The following is a 26,828-nucleotide window of genomic DNA, read 5'->3' as shown; positions in this document are numbered from 1 at the left end:
TGGGAAATGTGACCTGGTGAAGGGACAGCTGTTGGAACATTGTATGACTGAAACCCAATCATGAACAACTTTGTGACTGTGTATCTCACGTATGATGGTGATTCAATTAAAAATGTTTTTAAAAAGATTGGGGAAAAATGGGTGCAGGTTGTTACACCACAGCAGCGTAGAATCTGAGAAGCTGAGATGCTGTCATTTATCACTCACAGTGCTCTTAGTTGGTCACAAAGACAAATCTTTTTGGGGGAAATAAGACAATTTGGAAACTTAATAGTTTTTTCCCCCCACATTTAAGGCACTTGTATTCTATTAGGTCCTGGGATGAGGCAGAGAGAAATCCAACAGGTACCAGAAAATTAAAATTAAAAAAAAAAACAAAAGAAATGAACAATCAAAAATGGTCAAAGGAAGATGTATTCTTTAGTTTATGGAAACACTGGTCATGGGATTGGTATTGAAATATTATATGCCTAAAACTTAACTATCAATAACTTTTGTAAATCACAGGAGAGAGAAAGTGAGAAAGAGAAAGGAGAAAAGAGGAGAGAGAGAGACAAAGAGAGAGGGAGAGGGAGAGAGAGAGAGAGAGAGAGAGAGAGAGAGAGAGAGAGAGAGAGAGAGAGAGAGAGAGAGAGAGAGAAAGTTCCTATGGCAGACCTTGCCCTGAATGAAGGAAATTAATGCAGCGGTGGGCCCAAGCATTGAATATTTTTTGTCAAAACTCTCTAGACCGTTCCAGCAGGGGTGCAGAGTTGAGAGCTCCGTTGTGCTTGAACACGCAGAGCCCTCTGGGGGATTCCTTACCTGGAGCAGCCCCAGGAGTTTCTCTAAAGCTTTGATTGCCACAGAAATCTGATCTCCAGCAGAAGGGCACGAGGGGGCTGTTCCTGTTCAGTGTTTCGAAGTTGATGGCAGGACCTGAGCACCCGTCCTGAGGGGAGTCGGCCCCCCGTGCCAGGGGTCGCTGCAGTTGGCATCTGGAAATCATGAGAAGTGTCACTGCAGGTGGAGAACCGGAAGTCCCCGATTTTTTAGTCCTTGAAGAGGGTCAGCGCCTGTACTGGATTTCACTTCTGTATCACGTGACTTAGGTCTAGCTCTTGACCTCTTTTTGGGTCTCAGTTCCACCCCTGAACAGGATGCTCATGGCTGTCCCATGGGGGCGCTGGCCCAGAGGCAGCTGGTCCTCAGCACCTGCAGCTGCCCGCCGTCCCTGTTTCTTAGTTTCTCATTTATCGTTATGATTCAGGGGCCACACCTGGGGGTTCTCAGGTTTTACTCTTGGCTCTGTGCTCAGGACTCACTCCTGCTGGGGCTCAGGGAACTGTGTGTGGTGCCGGGGATCGACCCCAGCTCACTAGTTGTTTCCTCCAGACTCAGAATTCCCTCGATGAGTTGGAACATCACAATGTGTAGGAGTCAGTGAGCTAACCCATTTACAGGGCTAATCTCTCTCTTTTGATGAGCCTTCCTGAGCCTTCCAGCTTCCTGCTTCATCTGGTCCCCCCAAGTAGATTCGACCGGTCTGAGTCGAGTTTTCAGATAAAAGACAGCTTGGTGTTTGTACGTCTTGCTTCTCCAACCTAGGGGAACTTCCCCTCCAGAATAGGGTTCAGAGTCAACTGATCCCTGGCTGGTCCCCAGCCTCATTTCTTTTCTTTTCTTTTTTTTAAATTTTATTTATCTGATCACTTGATCACTGGACATCTCACATCTCGTCACTTTGCTTGAGTGGGCACCAGTAACATCTCGATTCGTCCCTGTCACATGCTAGTGTAGCCCAATAGCATCTGCTCGTTCTAGGAACATGAACAGCCTCAAACTGATCGTTCAGGGTCTTGAAAAAGAAGTCTGACCATCTCATAGGTGGGCTGCCACGCAATCTTTTGATGTCCCGTGGAATCCAGTTGGTCATAGCTCAAGTCCAGCAGTTGTCTCCAAATCTCATTATGTATCCAGCCCATCTGATTTTTGACGCCTTGGCAAACGAGACAACATCCCTGATTCTTGACCGTCGATGGTGGTCGTAACTTGGGATTTTTTCTCTCATTTGAGTGAAGCGGGTTACTCCAAGCATAGCTCTTTCGATTCCTCTTTGGGAGACCCGAATAGCGTTCTCATCCTGTTTTTGTAGGGCCCTGGTCTCTGAGGCATATGTTAATGCAGGAAGAACAGTGGAATCAAAGAGATGTGCCCAGAGCCGGAGGTTCTTCGTCCTCTTAGCTATTTCTTTAATGCTCTTGAAGGTGTTCCTCCGCTTCGCTGATGACATCGTTCTAATAACACCAAACATTAGCCAAGCGGCCAAAATGCTGGCCGACTTCGACCATGGGTGTGGAAAGGTCTGACTGCAGCTGAAGACAATGTTCATGAGAAACAGACTCGTTCCTGACGTTCCATTTGCTCTCAATGGAACGAACATCTCTGAATGCAGCAGTTATGTGTACCTAGGTCGAGAACTCAGCATGAATGACCTGGCACCTGAGTTGCGCAGGAGGAAGAGAGCGGCATGGAATGCCTTCAACAATGTCATTTATTTATTTATATATTTATTTATTTATTTTAGTGAAACACCATGAGATACAGCTGTAGACTTACAAATTTTCATGCTTGGGTTTCAGTTATACAATGATCGAGTATCCATCCCTCCACCAGTACCCATTATCCACCACCAATGATTCCAGTAGTCCTCCCCCACACACCCAGCCCCCACCCTCCACCCACCCCACCTCTATGACAGGGCATTCCCTTTTGCTCTCTCTTTCCTTTAGGGTGTTGTGGTTTGCATACTGCTGGTGGGAATGCCGACTGGTTCAGCCCTTTTGGAAAACAGTATGGACTCAAAAAACCCACCCTCATTTCTTACCTCTCAGTTTGGAAAGCTCAAGCTTCTTGCTGGCCTGGAAATTGACCTCCCAGGGGGCGCCACTCACCTGAGAACACAGTGGCTGTGATTGAGGGGCCAGGTGGGGGCATCTATGGATGATGTTCCTTTGCTGGACTTGAACTTGCCTCTGTCCTTACACCATTTCCCCACCCCCTTATATAGTTATGACAGTGCTCAGAGTTCTCAACCTGAGAACTTGGTTCCAGTTCTTCATGCCAGGGGCATATAGCATATAGTAATGGTATCTATTTTTTCCGCTCTCTTATTTGTCTTTTTTACTAAAACGCCAGGTCTCCAAGCAGGATTCAGTTCGGCAGAAGTTAGGTACATGAACGCCCTAAAAAATGTGGAACTTCCTGACAAAGCCTCTGACTTTCTATTGTTAATAAGCCAATTAGTTTTGTTCATATAGTTTATCCACTTCTGCTTTGGTCTATTTAGTCTGGGCTTGGGATGGGGTGGGAAGCTGATTTAATATCCCACTGACTATTTCCTAGTTCCTTTTTTCATTTTCCTGTCTTAGTTCTTAAGTTGTCTTTCTGTTCCACGAAAGGAAGAGGGAACGGCTTTCTTTTTTTAAACCCTCTCGAATGGATTTCCTTCAAAACAAAGAGTCCCAGTTAAAGTGTAATCATCTTGGGTCTTTTCCATCTGACGACTTTGTAATTGCCTTTCTTAGATATTCCTCCCTCTCCCCTCTTTATCTTGCATAACTGTCTGCTTTCTTAGAACCAGAACGAATGTGTTCCCAATTAAATTTTCCACAAACACCAGCCAAACCCCCTTCTTTTATTCTAATATCATTTCTCTTTCTTGTTTGCTCGCCAACCCTCCCCCCTGTTTTTTTTTTTTTGAGACACAACACAAACCCTCAATCTCCCAGGAGGAGTTTTCCACCCACTGCCACTCTGAGTGTGGTGGGGACAGCAGCCCTGGAGCCATCGCAATACCCTCTCACCCATTCCTGCCTGACGCGTTTGCTGAGAGAAGAAATGGTCGCTCACCCCTGAGAGTCCTTCCTCTGCCTTCTTTGAAGGAACCAACCTTGTAACATTCAAGAGGCCTCTCTTTGGACCTTTGCTGCCCCTTCGGGCCCCTAGAGCATCTGAAGTCTCTACCTTCCTGATGACCAAGCGCTTACTTATTCATGGCTCCCATCAAAATAGTGGGAGATAGAATGATTGGACTCATTTGTGGCTATAAAAAAACCCATAATATGGGACTAATAGGCAAGGGAAGTAGAAACAAGGGCCAGGAGGATTGGTCCACCTATGGAAAGTCTGCCTCAAGGTCTGGGGAGAAGGCAGTTGGAATAGTGAAGGGACCACCGTGACAATGATAGCTGGAAATGATTACTCTGGATAAGAAGCATGCTGAAAGTAGGTAAAGGAATGAATATGATAACTTCTCAAGCAATAGCACAGCGGTAGGGCGTTTGCCTTGCACGCAGCTGGCCCGGCAGATCCAGGTTCGATTCCTCCACCCCTCTTGGAGAGCCTGGCAAGTTACCGAGAGTATCTCGCCTGCACAGCAAAGCCTGGCAAGCTACCCGTGACATATTCGATATGCCAAATACAGTAACAACAAGTCTCACAATGGAGACATTACTGGGCCCGCTCAAGCAAATTGATGAACAACGGGAGTACAGTGCTACAGTGCTACAGTGCTCAGTACCTGTATCGCAAATTATAGTGCCCAAGCATAATGCCCCAAAGGGAGAGGGAGGGAGGGAGGGAGAGAGAGAGAGAGAGAGAGAGAGAGAGAGAGATACAGAGAGACAGAGAGACAGAGACATACAGAGACAGAGAGACAGAGAGAGACAGAGAGAGACAGAGAGAGAAGGAAGGCAGGCTTCTTTAGAGACAGGCTGTGGGGAGTGTGGTGGGAGGGAAAACTGGGGACATTGGTGCATCGGTGGTGGGAAGTGTACACTGGTGGAGGGATGATTGTTGGAATACTGTATGACTGAAACCTGACCATAAACTTCTTTGTAACTCTGTATCTCATAGTGATTCAATAAATAAAAAGTTCAAAACAAACAAAAAAAAAAACAACAACAAAAATAAAACATCTGGGGACAGCCAACCTTTTCATGTTCCCTTGTTGTAACTCTCAACATGCCACTGTATGTACGATGATGGAGGCATATCAGATCATATGTAAATGCAGAACATCAATCTACTCTTATCAGTCGCTGACATATAGAACCAGCTTGTAAGAGCACGAACTCTGGCACTTATCCATTGATTTATCCATCCATTCATTCATTCCCCCAATATCTGCCAAGGATTGCAAACTCAAGCACTTTGCTGGACGCCAGGACTGGGGGTGGGGGAGGGGAGTGTCTAATGAGGCTCATGCCTGCCCCTGCCCCAACCATGAAGCCTGTGGTTTGCTTGGGGTAGAGGTTCAATGCTAGGCTGGTAAGGCAAGTCCATTGACAGTGGTGAGCAGGATGCTGAGATGCAGAAGAAGTCCTGGGACATTGTCTGAGAAAGGGATGCTGAGGAAAGGTCTGTCTGGCTAAGGTCAATCAATGGCAGAAACCAGGAAGAGATGGGGACCAGCTGTGTTAAATGGGGAGGAGCAGGGGCTTCCTGGCAGTGGAAATGGAGTGCTGAGGGACTCTGGCTCGGGATTGGCAACTTGTTTCTGGAATAGGATAAGGCCAGTGGGGCCAGCTCCTGGGGAAGGGTGGGCTCAGAGTCCTCTGAGAAGGTCATCCAATAGTATGTTCCGGCAGTTGGAAGCCATGATGTTATTTGCACTGAAGACAGTAGGCTCTTGGAGGGGGAGAAATTTGTTGTAGGGGTGACGTTAGTGCTTGACTCCCGGTGGTGATGGGGCAGAGGACTTGGGACCAGCATGCATCACTGACTGCTTAGACACTGACAGATTTAGTCGCTCACTGAATTTGTGTGTGTGTGTGTGTGTGTGTGTGAATTTGTGTGTGTGTTTTAATTATTCTAAAATAATTGCATTTAGAAATACAACGTTGCACAAAGCAGAGGAGAAGCAGGCAGGCTGCTAGTATTGAATAGGGAGTCTAAAATCCTTGGTAATGTCTGTGTATGTGTACTGAATGTGTGTATAACTTTAATCCTCTTTACCTCTTAGTAGATTTCTTTCTTAGCTTTATTCATTTTTTTTTGTCTCAATCACTCAATCTGTGCTTCTTTCATAAATGTTCTACTTGTTTTACGGAGCTTTAAATCTCTCAGCTGCTGAGATTGCTCCATAGGCCTGGGATTGAGTATTTCTTTGTAGCTTTTGTTTTTCTAATAGTCCCAGTGTTCTTCCTGTGAAGTTCATTGAAATCCCCTCTTCTTAACAAGAACTGTCCCAGGCTTTGTCATTCTTTCTATACCATCTCTTAATATAATCAGGTTCTTCATGTTTTACCTTTCTGGTTGGATCATAAATCCAAATATATTTAGTCACTTAGTCACTGGCCTTTGATAAAAACTACATATTATCCCTCTTATAAATGAATTGATTAATCTCTCAGCCACTTCAGACATACCAGGACTATTTTTCACTGTGAAATTAATCCACAAAGAAATGTTCCACCATTCTTCTCCGTAAACAGTTTTTCCTGTTTTGGAGTTTGAATGTGCCCATAAAAAAGTGGTTGAGCCCAAGAATGTTAAACTTTTTTTTCCTTAATCCTCTTTTTCTTTGCCAACATAGCTAATTTGGCTTGCATATACCACAGAGGAATTTTGAACATTTACCTTGAGAGTTCTATCTTGGTAGTCAAAGTGCTTGAAGAGAAACGTCATCAAAACTTATCTAAAATAATTGCATTTAGAAATACAACGTTGCACAAAGCAGGGGAGAAGCAGGCAGGCTGCTAGTATTGAACAGGGAGTCTAAAATCCCTGGTAACGTCTCTGTGTATGTGTACTGGGGGGAAGGTAGGGAGGAAGAGGCAAAAGAGAAAATGGATGAGAATATTTGTGCAGTTTTAAAGTGTTTCTTGAAAAAGTTGCAGTCCTTCTGGCTGAGTGCTAGCTGTAGAGAAGATTTTCTTTTTATTTCTTCCTCCTGTCCTCCCTTCTTCACCTTTCCTTTTTCTCACTTTCTCTCTTCCCATCTTTCTCTCCCCCTTCCTCCCTCCCTCTCTCCCTTCCTCCTGCCCAGTCTCCCTCCTTCCTCCCTCCCTCCCTCCCTCCCTCCCTCCCTCCCTCCCTCCCTCCTTCCTTCCTTCCTTCCTTCCTTCCTTCCTTCCTTCCTTCCTTCCTTCCTTCCTCCCTCCTTCCCTCCCTCCCTCCCTCCCTCCCTCCCTCCCTCCGTTCCTTCTTCTTCACACCCAGAAGTGCTTGGGGGCTAATCCCAGCTTGGTACTGGTTGTGGGAAGGTGTTTTTACTGGTGCAGTGGGGAGTACACAGTGCAGGGGATCAAACCTGGGTCTCCTGAATGTAGAACATGCAATTAACTATCTCTCTTGCCCCAAAGAGCCTTTTGATCTTGCTGTAAAATCTATCTCTATGAATAAACACAGAACTTTCTCCAACTCTCAATTCAGCAGAGGTGCTCTTTATGGAAATCTTTGCTTTTCTGTTGGGTCACAGACTCTCTTGTTTTTGTGGAGAGAATCACACTCCCCTTACTCTGCCTGTTTGAGATCACTTATGTAAGGACTTATTTATAGCTCGAGATAGAAGTATTGTCTCTGATCTCGGGCTGCAGTCTCATTTTTGAAACAGCCTTCATGTAATATTTAAGCTTTCAAAGATCTGTACAGTGTTTACAAGTCAGTTTTGGTTCTAAATGCTAACAGTGATGCCTGAATATGCCTGCAGTAAGCATCAGAGAAGAAAGGCTTAAACTGGCCAACTTCAGGATGGAGCGCAACAGATTGGTAGGTCCTACCAGCGCTGGTTGGCATTTTGATTCAGAACCAGATTTTGAACTGTTTTAAAAATAACTTCTGAGTTTATAAGAAGTTGGCAGTACCTGAGATACATTTATTCCAAGTGCTTTTGTGCAATCTCTTCTCTAGGAGGCCACCAGGTAAAGGGCCTGGGAGTCAGACAGACTTCTCAACCTGAATCTTGCTTTCCCCACTCTTTAAAAGCTAAGAGCCCTTAGACTAGGCCCCTAAAATTAAGTTTCTGAACTTTATTCTATAAAAACAGATTAATAATAAACCCTAATTGAAGCCAGTGGTCGTGATAAATAAGAGATAATAGATACCAATTGCTTAGCAATATCTGGCATATCCTAAGAACTCAGTATTTGCTATTATGTTCCATACTGTCCGAGTCTTTGTCCTCCACAACTCTGTCACGTGACATACAGCTGTCCCCTGTTCCCCCAGCATTGAAGTGTAGACATTTAAGAACTAGAATTTGATATAGTTGCAAGCAGTAGAAACACCAAAATAATTATGACTTAGCTATTGTAACTTTGTAAGTTATGAAGTCTGTTAATGTCCACTGTCCACTGTTCACTGTCCTCCCATTGTTCATTGATTTGTTCGAGCGGGACCAGTAACGTCTCCATTGTGTGACTTGTTACTGTTTTTGGCATATCAAATACATCACGGGTTGCTTGTCAGGCTCTGCCGTCTGGGCGTGATATTCTCCATAGCTTGCTGGGCTCTCTGAGAGGGGGGGAGGAATCGAACCCGTTTCCCCCCCCCAATATTGCTGTGGCTATTTGAGGCCTCTTGCTTGTTGATATAAGATATAGAGTCACCTTGTTGATATGTACATAAAATGTCAGCTGCAGATCCAGAGAGATAAGACAGCAGGTAGGGCACTTGCCTTCTATGTGACTGACACATTTTCGATCCCCAGCATGTCATATGGTCCCCTGAGCCTGTCAGGAGTCATCCCTGAGCACAAAGCACGGAATACACCATGAGCAGCATTGGGGTGTGGTCCAAAAAATTCAGATGATATTTTGATTGACTTTCTATTAAAACAAATTTTAATAGAATTTACATCTAAAATCACACTTGGATGAGCCTCATGCATGAAAGAACCAGCAGAGGAACCCAGGTGTGCGGGACCCAGGGCTGAGATCTCCAAGCCTGCTCAGAACGGGACGGGGCCTCCTCCACCCAGATCCCCCACCTTCCAGTAGCTAGACAGTTACACCCACCAACTGCCATGTAACCCCATCAACAGCCAGGATCCAGAGACTATACAACCAAGCTCTTGGAAGGAATAAGACCTCTTATTCTCTAAGTCTTGCTCTCAGAGAACCCGGCAGGCTATTGAGAGTATCATGCCCGCATATATGTCTGACTGGAAACACCTGTAAGAGGTGATTAGAGGCTTCCCCAAAAGCCTCCATCCCTCTCGGAGAGACCGGCAAGCTACTGAGAGTATCCCACCCACACGCAAGAGCCTAGCAAGCTCCCTGTGATGTACTTGCTATGCCAAAAACAGTAATAATGATGGTCCTCACTCCCCTGACCCTGAAAGAGCCCCCAATATGTCATCGGGCTACACTAGCACGTGACAGGGACGAATGGAGATGTTACTGGGCCCACTCGAGCAAATTGATGAACAACGGGAGGACAGTGCTACAGTGCTACATCTAAAATTAGTGTTGGATTTTCAATTTCTCAAAGCTTTGTTTAATAGTTTTCAGTGTACTGGTCATATAGCTTTGGTTAAATATAATCCTAGGCATATATTTTTAAATACTATTATAAGTACTGTTTAATTTTTAAAAGTTCTATGTGCTTATAGAAATAGAATTTTTTTTTGTATATTGATTTGTATCCTGATACTTTGTTGAATTTATGCCTTATTGTAGTTTTTATTTTACATTCCTTTGGATTTTCTTTGAAAAAAATCATGGATAAGCAAATAGTAAGTCTTAATTTCCATTTCCCACATTATATTTTTCTTTTTCCTTTTACTTGCATAATGGCATGTTTAGAAGTTTCAGTAAAATACTGAGGGGAGACCTCCTTGCTCTGTTCTCTACCTTAGGGGAACGTGTTCGTTCTCTCACCATTCAGTGTGATAGTACCTGCATGTTTCTATTTTGTTTGTTCATGTCTTATTAGGGGCAAGATGGACTTTGTATTTTAGTGTACTGAATTTTTTTTTAATAAATAATGACTGGGTGTTGGCTTTTGTCCAATCACAATACTTGACCCCCCCCCCCCCCTTTTTGTGTGTGCCTCTTAAAAGTATGTGAGTTCTTGGGTGTAGTTTTATGTAAATACTAATTAGGTCAAGATGGTTTCAGAGAGTTTTCAAATAAATTGTACCCTCTGGCTCTTTCTGTCCATCCTGTGTTCTAATGGTTGTTCTCGGAGGGTATCTGCAACTCTCTCTGACAGCGTTTTCTTTCATGTATCTTGAGTTCTCTCATTAGCAGTTTGGGTTGTCCTGTCCTCCAGAGAATGTGCCGCCTTTGTCATAGTAGTTTATTCTTTATCATCTCAAGGCACTTCGAGGAGTCTACTTTCAAATATATTATAGTGGCATCAGCTCTCATAATGAATCTTTTCCATTTTTTCCACCTTTGTCCTGGGCTTTTTTTTTTATTCAAAGGGGCTTTGTCCGCCACCCCCTACTTTCCCACCCCCACTCTGAACTTGCACTTAGAGCTTATTTTCTGATGCCGTTGTTTATTCTGCTATTGTTCACTGTGCCTTTTAATCATGTTGCTAGTCCATGTACATTCATGATCATGATGAATAGGGTTGGACCTTACATCTCCTTGTTGATATTTTCTAGTTATTTCCTTTGTTCTTTATTCTTTCTTTCATTCCTTCGGTTGGGTAAATACAATATTGAGGTTGTTTTTTTTGTTTTGTTTTGTTTTTCCTTTTTTTCTTTTCAGCTGTTCTTAGTCATATCTGTGGAGTTTCTACTGTTGTTTTCCTTGCTGGTTTCATGTGGAGTTGACTACCTTACTGTATTATAACACACATAGAATGTGTCAGTCAGTCACATCATAGAACATGGATGAAGGTAGATTTATATTCCATCAACCTACTGTTATTCCTTGTTCTATTGTGTCATATGGTTTCCTTTTTTAATAAATCAGAGCAGTAATACTCAGGGGCGTTATTTTCCTTTAAGTATCAGTTGTTTACAAATATATTGAGGATAGAAAAAAATTTACATTTTCCCCTCCATGATGATCAGTCTTTGCATAAACCCAAGTTTTCATCTATTATCATTGTCATTTTGTTTTAGTAACTTCAACAGTGTAAAAAATCTGGGGCCACACATTTTCGCTGTTCTTTATCAGAAAATGCCTCTTTTCCCCTGCATACATGAAGTTATTTTCTCTAGAGAGAGAATGCCAGTGGGCCCACTTCCTCACACCCCACTGAGATCATTTAATGATCTTGCCTTCTGAGGAAGAGCTGTGTCATTCTTATTGTACGTGACCTCTTCTTACTCTAGTAAGCACTTTGAATATTTTCTCTATGTTGGTTTTCAGTATTTTAGCCATGTTCTACTCACATACTTCCTGGACATCAGTGAATATTATTGTTGAATATTATTGAATGTAATTGAGTATTATTGTCCATTTTTATCTCTTATTTGGGGGCCACACTGTGCTCAGGGATTATTCTTGACTCTGCACTCAGGGATCACTCCTGGTGGTGCTCAGGGGACCAGATGGGATGCCAGGGATCAAAGCCATGTGCAAATCAAGCATTCTACCCACTGTACTGTCATCCTGGACCTCCACTGTCTAGTATTTCTCCCTACACTTTTCAAGTGAGAGCAGGGGAGATAGAGTGGAGAGCTAGGAGGTGACAGAGTTCTGATCCCCCAGGTCACCTCTCTCATGTTCGTGGTTTTTCCTTCTAGTGCATCCCAGACAAGGAGTTTTGCTCCCAGAGGAATCTTTCCCAGAGTGAGGGAGCCAGATAGCCTGGGTTCAGACCCCAAAACCATTGCTCACAACAGCTACCATTTGTTTAACTCCTGTTCCTTTTGGGTTGGCAGTTTGGAATGGATGCAGCTGGTTGCTGGACAGATTGGTAGCTAATGGGTCTAGGCAGATTGGGTCTAGGCTAATGGCGGCTGGGCCTACTGACTTTCTGCCTTGTGACTTCTCTTCTAGCCGACTGTCTGCAGAGCTTCTAGGCAGAGTTCAATGACAGTTTTCAACAACTCCCCTTTTGGATGTTCTCCTGTGCGTTGTTTCAGTGGAATGGCTTCTCTTCTGATTTCCTTCCTGCCTGAGCCTACCTACCTACCATGCCCTCCTGCCTTCTGCAAACATGTCCTTCCATCTCTCATCAAATGTCCACCAGGAGCCAGACTCTGAGAGAGATTGGGGATACAAAGCCAAATAAGTTATTTCCCCATAAAGAAAATCAGACCTAGGTAATCAGAGACCAGTCCCAGAGGAGCCAGAAAGGTGTGGCAGGTGGCGAGAGAGACACGGTTTCTGCTTCCTCCTCTCCTTGTGCTCCTGAGGTTGTGTTTCTGGAGTTCTCTCTCAGAGTGAGCCACTCACTCTCCTCATAAGCGTCAAGCATTAGTGTCTCTGTCTAGGAATCCAGCTCCTGTACATGTACAAATAATTCATAACTCATGCTCTTTAACTCTTCATCTCTCCTGAGCTTGAAATTTGCCAATTTCCTCACTATTTTTTTTTCCTTTTTGGGTCACACCTGGTGATGCACAGGGGTTACTCCTGGCTCTGCACTCAGGAATTACTTCTGTTGGTGCTCAGGGGACCATATGGGATGCTGGGAATTAAACCCGGGTTGGCTGCATGCAAGGCAAACACCCTACCCGCCGTGCTATTACTCCAGCCCCAATTTCCTCACTATTGAACCACCACAAAGCACCTCACTCCACCTACCTGAAGCTGAGCCGGTAACCCTTCTCCGGGCAGCTACTCCTGCAGTTCCCATTTTGCAGTAGGTGACCACGCCATCTGCATTCTCTCCCAATCTGGAAAACCTGGAAAATACACTCCAATTAGAGCTCTCTCTTAGGGAGCATTTGCTATTTGCCAGTCACTGTGTCAAATGTTGGCTATAGGATTTGGCGCTCAAGCTTCATTAAAAAAAAAAACCTTTATAAAAACTCTTTTGACTTTATTCCCCTTTCCCAGGAATGCAGGTACAGTTCAGGGTCATGAACCTCTCGCCCAGAGTCTTATGGCATAAAGGGGAGACACAGTCTCCAAGTCTAACTCCCATTGACTCCAAGTTTCTGCTTAACACTGAGTCACACCGAGAGGCCACAGATATGTTCTGCTAAACGAAGGAACGTCTGTTAGAATTTTTTTTTTGCTTTTTGGGTTACACCTGGTGATAACAGGGGTTGCTCCTGGCTCTGCACTCAGGAGTTACCCCTGGAGGTACTCAGGGGACCATTGGGATGCTGGGAATCGAACCCAGGTCGGCTATGTGCAAGACAAATGCCCTACCCACTGTGCTATTATCTCTCCAGCCCCATCTGTTAGCATTTTTAAATAAAAAGGATTCAAACCAGAATCTGGATTTCAGACATTTATTGTACATGCCATTATTCAAGATTCATTCACTGATCCCACATCCCAGATGCCTGCAGCTCTCCCCTTTCATTTTATTTATTTATTATTTTTATCCAAGATAAAAAAACGCTATTGTTAAATTATTATCAAATGAGCTCACCCCTTTTAAGAATGATGGTCACCCCCCTTTTGGGAAGGGCTGGTATTCTCCAGTTTGCTGCCTTCCTCAATACACCCTACCATCGTTCCTACCATCCTACCTTAACACACCCTACCATCATCCTTGTTTACAAATTTGCTTCCCTACTTACCACAGTCTGCCTGCTCCTGGCTTTTGAATATTTGACATGTCTCATTCTGTCTCTCGATGCTGCCTTCTCTGTCATGATTCCACCATCTGGTTGGTGGCTGAGCTGACAACGTTACTTGTAAAATCATTGTCCAGGCTGTCTCACATTCTTTCTCCTCCCTGTTTTTCCAAATTGGTCCTGCTAACCTCTCACCCCAATTATTGGAGCAAACCCCTGGTCCCTGGCTTCCAACCTCAGCCTCATTGAATTTCCTGTCCATGCTGCTTACTAGTAGGCAGATAGAAAGGTGTTATCTAAGCCCTAGAAAGCAATGCCCGATCCTTTGGTGTAGCATGTGAGACCACTCACAGTCTGGTTTCTGGGCAGTTTCCCCTTTTGTATTCAACTTATATTCTTCTTTCACTTACTGATGTTGGGTATCCCCAAGTCTCCAATATCATGACCAATCCTGTCTTGCACTCTGTGTGTGTGTGTGTGTGTGTGTTGCTTCCAAATCAGTTGTCAGGGGGCATATTTTGACTCTGGTCATACTTTGACTCTGAGGCCACCCCTGGTCATACTTTGACTCTGAGGAATGGACAGTTCAATGCTCAGGGCTGGCCCTGTGGTCCAGCACTTGCTCAGCTGTTCTTGAGGTTCTCCAGGGCTACTCCCTGTGCTCAGGGCTTGGGGTTGAATTTGGGGTCTAGTGCATGCAAGGCATGAGCTCCAGCCCTTTGGGCTTCTCTCTGCCTCTCCCTCCCCTACCAATACTTTTGGCATCTTTATCTTTCTCTCAATTTGGGACTGTTCCATGTGGATTAGATTAATATATCACTGACCTTATCAACATCAGTCTAGCGCGAGTGCTTTCCAAGGTTTGTTTCTCTTTTAGTTTGACTTGATTGATTAGTCTTCTACTTCTCCTTTCATCAGAATACAAAGAAAATAGAAACAGGCCAGCCAGTCATGTTTCCCTGGGGTGCTAATATCTTAATGGATCCATCATCTACTTTTTCGTTTTGCTTTGTATTTTGGGCTTTACCCAGCAGCAGTTCTCAGGCTTACTCCTGGCTCTGTGCTCAGAGATCACTCTTGGTAAGCTTGGGGGACCTTAGGGATGCCAAGGATTGACCTGGGTCAGCCCTTGCAAGGCAAACAAACACCTTGCCCACTGTACTATCTCTCCAGGTCCCCATTATCCACTTCTTGTCCTCACAAGAGCATGGAGCAGTAAGAGCTTGGGATCTGCATCCCAGTCCTGCTCAACTAGCTCTATGAGTCAAATGGGTTACTTCTCATTTCTTGGTTCTCATTTTTCTCACGTATAAAGTAGGCCACTGATGGTCTTGTGTGTTATACAAAGATAGTGGGATTATGTGAAATAACCCATTTAAACCTTCACGCCATCTGGTGAATATCAGCCCCAGTGGGTCACATCTGTTGCTGTTATTATTGCCGTTTTAATTTCATTCATTCAGCATCAGACCGAGAATCTGTTCTAGGAATTTGTCCTTTTGTCTTTTTTGGCATACACAAGTTTACAGAGCAAGTTATTTCTGTCCACTTTTATGGAGGGAGGCAAAGGGATATTGAGAGAGGAGTGACCTGTCTTGGTTGCCTCCTTGACCGTATGGTAATAAGTGTTTAATTATATTCCTTTCAATCAGAGTGGAAGGGAGTACATCTTGAGATGGACGAAATCATACTTCACTTTAGACTTTCAAGGGGGCCCTTTGTGAGAATTTAAGTGTTATTAAAACGGATTGTGTGGTACATTTTTAGTATGAATTCTAAAATTTAAAAACAACCAGCAACTTCTTAAGATGTTGAATATCCCTGACTATATTTTGAGTCTTCTATTTCTGAACTGAAAAATATCACATTAAATATGCCAATTTATGAGTGATGCTTCAGATAATGAAGTCTGGTAGCTATTTTTATTTGTTTTTATATTCACTGTGTCCCTAACAAAAACAAAACTTGCCAACACTTCTAGGAGTTCTGTTTGAGGATGATTAAAAATAAACTTAAATGAAGATACGAAAAGTAAAATAGAGTACTGACAAAAGAAACAGTAGATTTATTTCTCTTTGGCCTCTAAAGTTTGAATAATCTTCACTTAATTTTCCAAACTACTGTTAAAATTTTAAAAGAAAGATAGGTTTTACCAAAATATTATTAAATACCCACATGGACAGTAAGTCATGCTTATAGGTATGCAGTTTTTTACATTGAGAAATCCTGAAGTATACACACATAACATTCTAGAATAAGCATGTTTAACATTTAAAATTGTTTTAAAGTTCTAAAACTTGAGCTGGAGCAATAGCATAGAGGGTAGGGCATTTGTCTTACACGAAGCCGACCAGGTTCTATGCCCAGCATCCCATATGGTCCCCTGAGCACTGCCAGGAGTAATTCCTGAGTGCATGAGCCAGGAGTAACCTCTGTGCATCTCTGGGTGGAACCCAAAAAGCAAAAATAAAATTAAAAAATTAAGTCTACAACTTTTATGTCATAAATTTCATTCACTTTAAGACTACACGTGAAAGGTTTCTACTGAGTTTACAAAAGGAGTCTCCCACAAGACTACCAAATCACCAATCACGACCACCAAATCTAGGTTTGAACTTTTGTCTGTAAGTTCATGTGGTGCCAAAGGTCAAACCCAAGTCTCAACCGTTCGAGTGAGATACTTTATCACGGAGCTACGTTCCCAGTCCCTGAAACATTTTCACATCAGCCCAAGTCAATCCGGCTTCCTATTCTATCCCTATTGCCACATGAATCAACTATCTGTTATAGATTTGCTTTATCTGGACAGATCTTATGACTGGAATTAGAGAATCTATGTTCTTTTGTGGCTGACGTATTTTGGGCCTGGGTACCTCCCAAGGGACACTCGGGGGCCTGCAGGCTGCACCCAGCAATGTCTGAGGGCCGTGTGGAGCTGGGGATTAGTCCTGGGTCAGCTGCATGTAGACGAAGTACCCCAGCCACTGTGCTGTGTCCCGGCCTCTGGAGCTGGCATCTCTCGCCTTGCATGATTCATTGAGATTCACCAATGTCATAGCTTTATTCTTGTTCATTGATGAATAGTATGCCATTGTATGACTACACCACAGTTTATCCACAACAATTGCTAACCCTAGAGGGGGAAATATATATATATCTATATTCCAGAAACTTCTCTCTTCTCTATGAGGTTGACTCCATGAGAACAACTCCGCAACTCCACAGAAGGAAATGGGGAATGGTGGTTCCAGTGGTGGATGGAGGCAAAGAAACAAATAAGACAGGTGTAAAGGTTTTTCCCCCCCTGATTTGTGGCTATACTTAGCAGTGCTCCAAGCTTTCTTCTAGCTCTGTTCTTCGGCATCACTCCTGGTGTTGCTTGGGGGACTTAAGGTGGTGCCAAGGATTTATCCAGGGTTGGCTGCATGCAAGGCGAGCCCCTTCCCTCTTGGGCTCTCTCTCCAGTCCTAGAGAATGCTTTTTTCATTTTTCACTGTTTTATATGTATTTAAATTTTTGCATTCAGGACCACATCTTCTTTCTAGCAATGTACGTAAAATAAGAGTTAACCCCTCACTGCTCCCCCCCTTCACTTACCCCCCACACCCTCATGACCTCAATTTCACCTTCTTGAAGGTAGTCAACATTTTTATTTACTGGAGGAAAGAGTTGGGCCACATGGCTTGTGCTCAAAGATATCTCTTGGCTGGGTTCAGAGATCACTCCTGGCAGTGCTCAGGGGATCAAACCAGAGTGGTCTGTCTTACCCCTGTGCCATCTTCCTGGTCTGGACTCAATCACCTTGGATTTTTTTCAGCATTTAGTCTATTCAGACACAGATACACAACTCTGCCTCAAAAATATTTTTCTCAAAAAATATTTCTTTTTCATTGATGAATAGTATTCCATTGTATGATGACACCACAGCTTACCATACACAAAATATAAAGTAAAACAAATTTTATTTATGTTTTAGACATATTTATCTTTTACATATATATGTACATTTTACACTTATTTTATACATAAAATAAAATTCCATGTATGTCTGTACATACAAGTATCCGCATATTTTATATTTCAATAAAAAAAAAAACAGAATCCTAAGTCTTCATCTTTGAACCTCTAGATACCCGAGCTAAGGACACAGGTTTTCCCTGCCTGGTGGACGATGCCACGTGGAAACCAGGGAGGCATCAGTTGGCTAGCAGGGGAGAGCAATGCCTTGTGGCCCCAGGCCCTTGGTCCCCATGCGCGAGCCCAGGTTAATCGCTTCTCCATTTCCTCTGCATCGGCTTGCAGGCTACCTGGGTGCGGCATGCGAGGAGAAGGTGGAGCCATGCGCCTCCGGCCCCTGCCAGAACAACGGCACCTGCTACCCAGATGGCGTGCACTTCCGCTGCAGCTGCAGTGCCGGCTTCACCGGCCCCACCTGTGCCCAGCTCGTGGACTTCTGCGCGCTCAGCCCCTGCGCCCACGGCACCTGCCGCAGTGTGGGCACCAGCTACAAATGCCTCTGTGACCCAGGTGGGTACCATCCTGCATCCCCAACACCCTACTTGTCTTTTGCGTGGGATCTCAAGTCAATATATGCATGTGGTCAGCATGTCAGTCGCGGGATCTCAAGTGTGCATGCGTTTGCACTGTCAATTACACGTGTCAGTTACACCTGTAAGTGGACTCCATGTCTGGTGACACGCCTTGGCTTTTAGATCTACTCATGGCAGCCTCTGGAGGCCCCTCTCCTTCCTTCCTGAGCAGTTCCCTTGCACGGAGGATAAACGGGGGTTGCTTAGGGAGAGGGGAATTAAGCAGAATGAAGGGAATTTAAAAACAGGCGCTTGGGGGCTGGAGCAATAGCACAGTGGGTAGGGTGTTTGCCTTGCAGGCAGTCGACCCGGGTTCTATTCCCAGCATCCCATATGGTCCCCCGAGCACCGCCAGGAGTAATTCCTGAGTGCATGAGCCAGGAGTAATCCCTGTGCATCGCCGGGTATGACCCAAAAAGCATAAATAAATAAATAAATAAATAAATAAAAAACAGGCGTTTTTTTAACCGCGGGACTATTGGAATAGTCTACGATGGTCCTGGAGCTTTGATAGTTTTGTCTTGTCCTTCAGTCCTCAGCACATCTTTCATGCTGCCCTGCAGAAAAGCCAGTGCACAGTTTGTTCAGAATCTCATCGACTAGTCAGATTCTTAACTCTATGTTTGGAATATGCTCAGAGGACCTGCGGCTTTCATAGGCAAATGTTCAAACTTTTGTCATTTATTCTGCAAATGTCGCTTGCACTTGTGCTACTGGTTGTGTGTGTGTGATTTTAATTTTAATTAAACTAAAATTTAATTTTAATACTCAGCAAAGTTTTCTGGTGTGTGTATTGTGTGAATTTTAACATTCAGCAGAGTATTTGGGTATGTATGTGTGTGTATGCATGTGGGAATTTTAATACTCAGCAGAGTAATCGTGTGTGTGTGTGAATTTTAAGACTCAGTAGAGTATTCTGGTGTGTGTGTCTGTGAATTTTAATACTTAGCAGAGTATTGTGAGGCGGATGTATGAGGCTTTTAATACTCAGCAGAGTATTCTGGTATGTGTGTGTCTGTAAATTTTAACACTCAGTTGAGTATTCTGGTGTGTGTGTGTGTGTGTGTGTGTGTGTGTGTGTGTGTGAATTTTAATACTCAGCAGAGTATTCTGGGGTGTATTTGCATGCGTGCATGTATGTATCAGTGTGAATTTTAATATTTGGCAGAACATTCTGGTGTGTGTGTGTGTGTGTGTGTCTGTGAATTTTAATACTCAGGAGAGTATTCTGGGGTGTGTGTGTGTGTGTGTGTGTGTGTGTGTGTGTGTGAATTTTCATACTCAGCAGAGTAGTCATGTCTGCACCACCTTCTGGGGTGGTCTGGAAAGAATGCATTGGGCAGCTCTCTCTTGCCAATATTCTGCCCAAGTTTCCATCCCTGTGCGGCCCTTCACACCTCCTGGCACAGTGTCCCCTGCTGGAGCTTGGCCAGTGTCCTGCTGTCCCTCATGTGCTTGACCCCCGACTTTTCCCTGCAGTGTCCTCCAACCAGGTTGCCTTCACTGCTCACCCCTTTTTCCAGGGAGGTTTCTCCCAGTGGGGCTGCCTCAGTTTCTCTTTTCTTCCTCTCAGTTCCCACAACCACTCACAATGTGGCTTTCCCAGCTTCAAAACCCACTTAACGACATGCACTTGTCTCTGTCCCTCTGTGGACAGTAGCTTTTGTCTGACCCTGTCTTCCCCAAGCACCAGTGAATTTTCTAGGTTTTAAGCTGGAGCTTCTGGCCAGAGCTGAGCCACTTTTACATAGGGTAAATGCCCCCTTAAATCCAGGCCACCCGGGGGCTGCCCATGCCGGTGAGGGGGGGCTGAGCCCAAGTTATGACTCGGGGGCCTGGCTCCTCTTGTCCCAGCACCTGGTCCAGAACTTTCAAGGGACACATGTCCTACTCATGAATTCACTCGAGAAGTTAGGGAAGTGCACTGGGAGTTTGGAGAGTTTTGGTGGGCTCTTTGCCTGTTGCCTTATCTCTCTGGTTTCTCATGCCCACTGTTTTTCTGCTCAGAAGTTCTCTGCTAGAAATGGGGCAATTTAATCTTCTTGGTGACTGTATATCTGCCTGACTATCTAGATATTTTTTTTTCTTTTTTGGGTTACACCTGGCAATGCACAGGGGTCATTCCTGCCTTTGGCAAAGCCTGGCAAGCTACCCGTCATGTATTCAATATGCCAAACACAGTAATAACAAGTCTCAAAAAATGGAGATATTACTGGATCCGCTCGAGCAAATCGATGAACAACGGGAGGACGGCGTTCGGTTGTTTGTTTGTGCACTCAGGAATTACTCTTGGTGGTGCTTGGGGAACCATATGGGATGCTGGCAATCGAACCCAGATTGGCCACGTGCAAGGCAAATGCCCTACCCGCTGTGCTATCGCTCCAGTCCCTGACTATCTAGATTTAATTAATTTTGTTTTGGGTTGGCCCTCTCGGAGAGCCCGGCAAGCTACGGGGAGTATCCCACCCGCATGGCAGAGCCTGGCAAGCTCCCCGTGGCATATTGGATATGCCAAAAACAGTAAGAACAAGTCTCACGATGGAGACGTTACTGGTGCCCGCTTGAGCAAATGGATGAACAACAGGAGGACAGTGCTACAGTGCTACAGTACTTTGGTTGCTCCAGCTGCACTCAGGGCTTATTCCTGTCTCTGTGATCAGGAATCACTTCTGAGGGGGCTCAGGGGACCCGACCATGGGTAGTGGCAGGGATTGAACCCAGGTTGGCCCCGTGCAAGGCAAGCACCTTACCCTAGTACGGTCTCTCTAGTTCTGGTTACTTATTTGTTTATTTATTTATTTATTTATTTATTTATTTTTTAAAGATTGGCTTCTATGGTTACGGGAAAGGCAAATTCAGGTTGCACAGTGCAGCTTAACGGGAACATTCCAGAGAGTTTCTGTGTTACAGTTCTGCGGTTGGATTCTATCTTTGGGAAACTTGGAGTCCTTGCTCTGAAGCTCTGGAACTGATTTCAGTGTTTATCTCCGCTCCAGAAACAAACAACCTCAATGCAACATCAAACACTGCCCGTCGCCTTCAACCACATTGGAGCGGGCTGCGGCTCAGCCAAACTCACACACAAAGTTAGCAATCGCAGTGATATTTGGGGGTTTCTCCCAAGCCCCACCAAGAAGCTTCTGCACCTTTGTGTGTGACCTGAGGAAATTTGGGGGTGTGTTCCCATCCTCAGAGCCCTGCTAGGGAATATGGAAAAGGTTTCTCCTCTCTCGGGCTGGAGCGATAGCACAGTGGGTAGGGCGTTCGCCTTACAAGCGGCCAACATGGCCGACCCGAGTTCGATTCCTCTGCCCCTCTCGGAGAGCCCGGCAAGCTACCGAGAGTATTCGATATGCCAGACACAGTAACAACAAAGTCTCCAATGGAGACGTTACTGGGCCCGCTCGAGCAAATCGACGATCAACGGGAGGGCCTTTACCTTTACCTTTACCTTCTCCTCTCTGAGTCCCCCTTGCAATCCTGATAGATACCTCCAGGGGGCGCTGTGCAGAGCGAGGAAGGAGCTACAGCATGAGGACTTCTCTGAGGGGACCACAAGCCCCCAGGCTCTGGATGTCACAGTATTAGGGTAACTCATCTCAAACAATCCCTTCTTCCAGGAGCATCCTTAATTCCTGCCTTCTGAGTGTCACTTCCTATAGTGACACCCCTTGACAGCTTGGGTCTGCCAATTTCCTCTGTTCCTTGTGACAATTGTCACCTATACTGCCTTGGTTTATTGCTCCAGCTTTAAGTAGAGTGGAGTTAAAGAGAAAGGCTACCTCTTTTTTAAAACTGAGTCACCGTGGAGCTGGAGCAATAGCACAGCGGGTAGGGCGTTTGCCTTGCACGCGGCCAACCCGGGTTCGATTCCCAGAATCCCATAGGGTCCCCTGAGCACTGTCAGGAGTAATTACTGAGTGCATGAGCCAGGAGTAACCCCTGTGCAATGCTGGGTGTGACCCCCCCCCCCCAAAAAATATTGAGTCACCATGAGATACAGAGTTACAAAGCTGATTCTGGGAGAGGAGGTTCAGTCATACAGTGTTCCTCCCCCAGTGTTCATTTTCCACCACCAATGTCTCCAGTTTCCCTCCCACTATCCTCCTCACAAGCCTGCCGCTATGGCAGGCACTTTCTCTCTCTTTCTGTCTCTCTGTCTCTCTTTCTCTCTGTCTCTGTCTCTCTCTCCCTCCCTCCACTCCTCCTTTTGGACCTTATGGTTTGCAATACAGATACTGAGAGGTTATCACATTTGTTCTTTTACTTGTTTTCAGCACTCAGTCCTTATCCAGAGTGATCATTGCCAACTCTCTTTGTCATGGTGGTCCCTTCTCTATGCCAACCACCTTCTCCCCAGCACTTAAGGCAGGATTCCAACCATGGACCAATCCTCCTGGCCCCTGTTTCTGTACTGTCGCACTGTAGCACTGTCCTCCCATTGTTCATAGATTTGCTCGAGCGGGCCCAGTAACGTCTCCATTGTGAGACTTGTTGTTACTGTGTTTGGCATATCGAATATGTCACGGTAGCTTGCCAGGCTTTGCCGTGCGGGTGAGATACTCTTAGTAGCTTGCCGGGCTCTCCAAGAGGCGCGGAAGAATCGAACCTGGGCTGACTGGGTCAGCCGCATGCAAGGCAAACGCCCTACCCGCTGTGTTATCACTCCTGTTTTTGCTCTCAAGAAAGGGCTGGAGCGATAGCACAGCGGGTAGGGCGTTCACCTTACAAGCGGCCAACATGGCCGACCCGAGTTCGATTCCTCTGCCCCTCTCGGAGAGCCCGGCAAGCTACCGAGAGTATTCGATATGCCAGACACAGTAACAACAAAGTCTCCAATGGAGACGTTACTGGGCCCGCTCGAGCAACAAAGAGGGTCTTCCAACGTTGGGGGGTCACATTCTCCTGCCACCCCTCCCCCCAAAGTAAGGCCACATTGCCCAGTATGGCCAGCTCCGGGTGGGTGGGAGGAAGACCCTGTGTTCGAGGAATGTGCATCTATTCAGCTGGTGTTCTGGTGGGTGTTACAGGTTGCTGGCCCCTTTCTGGTGGCGTAGTGGGAGCTGTAGAAAAGAGGGACAATATGGAAGCCAATCCACCTCTGTCCACTCCGGGGAACCTCGACATGCTCTCCTTGAGCCACAGAGAGGGGGAGCCACACAGAGGGGGTTGCCTCCCCCCGCAACCTCAACTTCCAGTCTTGCAACGTGGCTGATCTCAAGCTTCGTTCATATGCATTTGGAACATCTCTCTTGGTCATAACCTCTGAGTCCCAGGGAGAAGGCTGAATCTCTCACAGTTCCTTTCCCAAGATGCATCAGACAGGAGACTGAGGCTCTGGTGTGCACTCGGATAAGCCTTAGACATCAGGTTGCTCCCAGGGGCCTATTTCCTGCCACCTTCAGCTGGCGTTAAGGAGGGTTTTTTATTTTTTCATTTTTTTATTTTTATAAGGCATCTCAATGGAGAACTGGTCTTTAATAGGAAGGGTATTCCTGGATGGATGTTGGAGGATAGTACTGGGGTGAGAGTGATGGTAACACTGGGACATGGTGGAGAAAAGCTGATGCACTGGTGGAAGGTGTGCTATTAGCATGATTTTTTGCACAAAGCCCTGCCATTATCACGGTCACTGTCTGTCCTCCCGTTGTTCATCGATTTGCTTGAGCAGGCCCAGTAACGTCTCCATTGTGAGACTTGTTGTTACTGTGTTTGGCATATCGAATACCTCACGGGGAGCTTGCCAGGCTTTGCTGTGCGGGTGAGATACTCTCAGTATCTTGCCGGACTCTCCGAGAGGGGCAGAAGAATCGAACCCAACTCAGTCGGGCTGGCTGCATGCAAGGCCAACGCCCTACCTGCCATTATCAATACTCTAAATCACAATGTCTTAAAAAAAATAGAAGGCATCTTAACATCTGGTCAGAATTTTCATTTTTGGAGGCAAAAATGACAATTGTCTGAAGGCAGAATTTCTCCTCTTAATCTTTTGGAGCATGGAATTGCTTTTGGGTAGTTTGCATAGTAGAATCTCCTGAGAATCGGTGAAATTGAGTGTCTTGTGGGAGAGCAGTGGTCTGGCCCTCTTTCCACCGAGCGAACAGATCCCATTTCATACATGGCAGCAGATTCCAGCCATGTCAGGCTGGTAATTAGTTCCCGTCTGACAAAACGCCATTTGGGTTGCTGTAAAGCAGATTTGCCAGGTGCTTTAATTTTTCAAACCTTATTTTTAGCTTATCGGGTGAGGGTTTTCTGATGGGATTTTAATATTAAATAATAAAATGTCAGCACCAAGTAATTGCCGAAATGGTATCATTCGGTGACAGTGTTAAGTGGCAGGTCAGGTACTCTGAAAAATTGCAAATTGAAATCTTCTCCCCAGACTGCAGGGTGGGAGGACTCAGAGAGAGCCTCTTTCCTGCACGGAGCCAATGGGAGCCAGTAGTTGGTGTATTCTGCGTACAGTGGAGGCGTATTTGCAGGTCGATGCTCTTTGATGATGCCAGATTCCAGGAAATCTCCCTGGCTCTCCTGAGATCTCAGCTATTATCTCTGCCAGAGACATGTGCCTTATCCCCTGACCTTGTTTGTTAAATTGAACTAACCCTACTATTTTTTTAATTTATTATTTTATTGGGCTGGACCAATAGTACAGTGGTAGGGTGTTTGCCTTACGCGTAGCCAGCCTGGCCGAGCCAGGTTTGATTCGTCCACCCCTCTCAGAGAGCCCGGCAAGCTACCGAGAGTATCTCGCCCTCATGGCAAAGCCTGGCAAGCTACCTGTGATGTGTTCAATATGCCAAACACAGTAACAACAAGTCTCACAATGGAGACGTTACTGGGCCCGCTCAAGCAAATCGATGAAATCGATTGGGCTGCAGTGATAGCACAGTGGGTAGGGCGTTTGTCTTACATGTGGCCGACTGGGGTTTGATTCCTCCGCCCCTCTCGGAGAACCCGGCAAGCTACTGAGAGTATCCCGCCTTCACGGCAGAGCCTGGCAAGCTCCTCATGATGTATTTGATATGCCAAACACAGTAACAACAAGTCTCACAATGGAGACATTACTGGTGCCCATTAGAGCAAATCGATGAACAACGGGAGGACAGTGCTACAGTGCTATTGTTCTATTATTAAATCACCACCGTGAGATACAGTTACAAAGCTTTTGTGATTGGGTTTCAGTCATACAATGTTCCACCACCCATCCCTCCACCAGTGTACAGTTCCCACCATAAAATTAATATCCCCCGTATCTCTTTTGCCATCTCTCCCCAATCTAGCCTGCCTCTGAGGCTGGCACTTTTATTCTCTCTCTCTCTCTCTCTCTCTCTCTCTGTTTCTCTCTCTCTTTCTCTCTCTCTCTTTCTTTCTCACTCTGTCTTTCTCACTCTCACTCTCAATCTCTCCTTTTGGGCATTGTGGTTTGCAATACAGATACTGAGAGGACATCATGTTTGGTCCTTTGCCCACTTTTAGGACACATCTCCTATCCAGAGTGATCCCTTATAACCATCATTGTCATTATGGTCCCTTCTCTGTCCCAACTGCCCTCTCCCTATCCCTTGAGGCAGGCTTCCAACTCTCTAACCCAACGATTACACAGTCTTTTTCTTTTTTTAAAATTTTTATTAGCAAAACACCATGAGGTACAGTTGTAGACTTGCAAATTTTTGTGCTTGGGTTTCAGTTATACAATGATCAAGTACCCATCCCTCCACCAGTGCCCATTTTCCACCACCACGGGTCCCAGTATCCCTCCCACCCCCATGCCCCCCTCCCACCCTGCCTCTGAGTGCCTGAGAACAGATGACTGGTTAAAGAAACTTTGGTACATTTACACAATGGAGTACAATGTAGCTGTTAGAAAAGATGAAGTCATGAAATTTACATACAAATGGTACTACATGGAAAGTATCATGTTAAGCAAAATCAGTCAGAAATAGAGGGATAGACATAGAAAGATTGCATTCATCTGGGGAACATAAAGTACACAGAGTCTTTTAAACAAAAAAGATTGTGGGATTTTTTTTTTATTTTTGAGGGAAGGGCTTAGGAGACAGGGGTTGGGGTGGTTGCAGGGATCCACCAGTGGTTCTTGAACAACTGGCCAGTGCTTCAATGCAAGGAGGTAATTCTGCTTGGGTCCTGCTGTGCTGGAGATTAACTGGATCTTTCTGGCAGTGCTTGGGGACCTCCTGGGGACCAGGAAGTGCTGGGAATTAAACTGGAGTCCGGCATATTGTAGGCAGGCACCCGGTACTCTTTCCCCGCCCGAAAAGTAAAAACGGATATGGGAAATGTTTACTGGTTTTTAGTCTCACGAGTGATCTTTTCTGCTCATCACTTGCTGCAGTCTAGGCCCAGGACAAAACTTGCATTACACACCTCTGCTGATTCTTCCGCACCAGACGGTAGTTGTCCAGTTAGTTCATCTAAAGTATGAACATGAAGTTAGGAGTTTTACCAAATGAAAAAACTTTAAGGTTATTTTATTTATAAGACTGATACTGCTCTTCTCCTTTCTTTAAAAATATGTGCCTTCTTGGATAGGAGCAATAATACAGTGGGTGGGGAGCTTGCCGTGCAGACAG

At 45.2% G+C, this 26,828-nt stretch overlaps 1 protein-coding gene across 1 annotated transcript in view; it reads left to right on the top strand.

The window, feature by feature from the left end:
* The window catches only part of DNER (delta/notch like EGF repeat containing), a 332,962-nt gene that overhangs the window by 231,281 nt on the left and 74,853 nt on the right, over positions 1 to 26,828 (top strand). The window contains exon 8 of the mRNA XM_056122053.1: positions 17,945 to 18,169. Within this exon, the coding sequence (XP_055978028.1) occupies positions 17,945 to 18,169 (225 nt within the window). The remainder of the gene's footprint in view (positions 1 to 17,944; positions 18,170 to 26,828) is intronic.

This window comes from Sorex fumeus, unplaced genomic scaffold (assembly GCF_029834395.1).
Source record: "Sorex fumeus unplaced genomic scaffold, SorFum_2.1 ptg000005l, whole genome shotgun sequence".
Taxonomy (NCBI): Eukaryota; Metazoa; Chordata; class Mammalia; order Eulipotyphla; family Soricidae; genus Sorex; species Sorex fumeus.
Note: the sequence above shows the minus strand (reverse complement) of the source record. Positions and strands in the feature narration are given on the sequence as shown.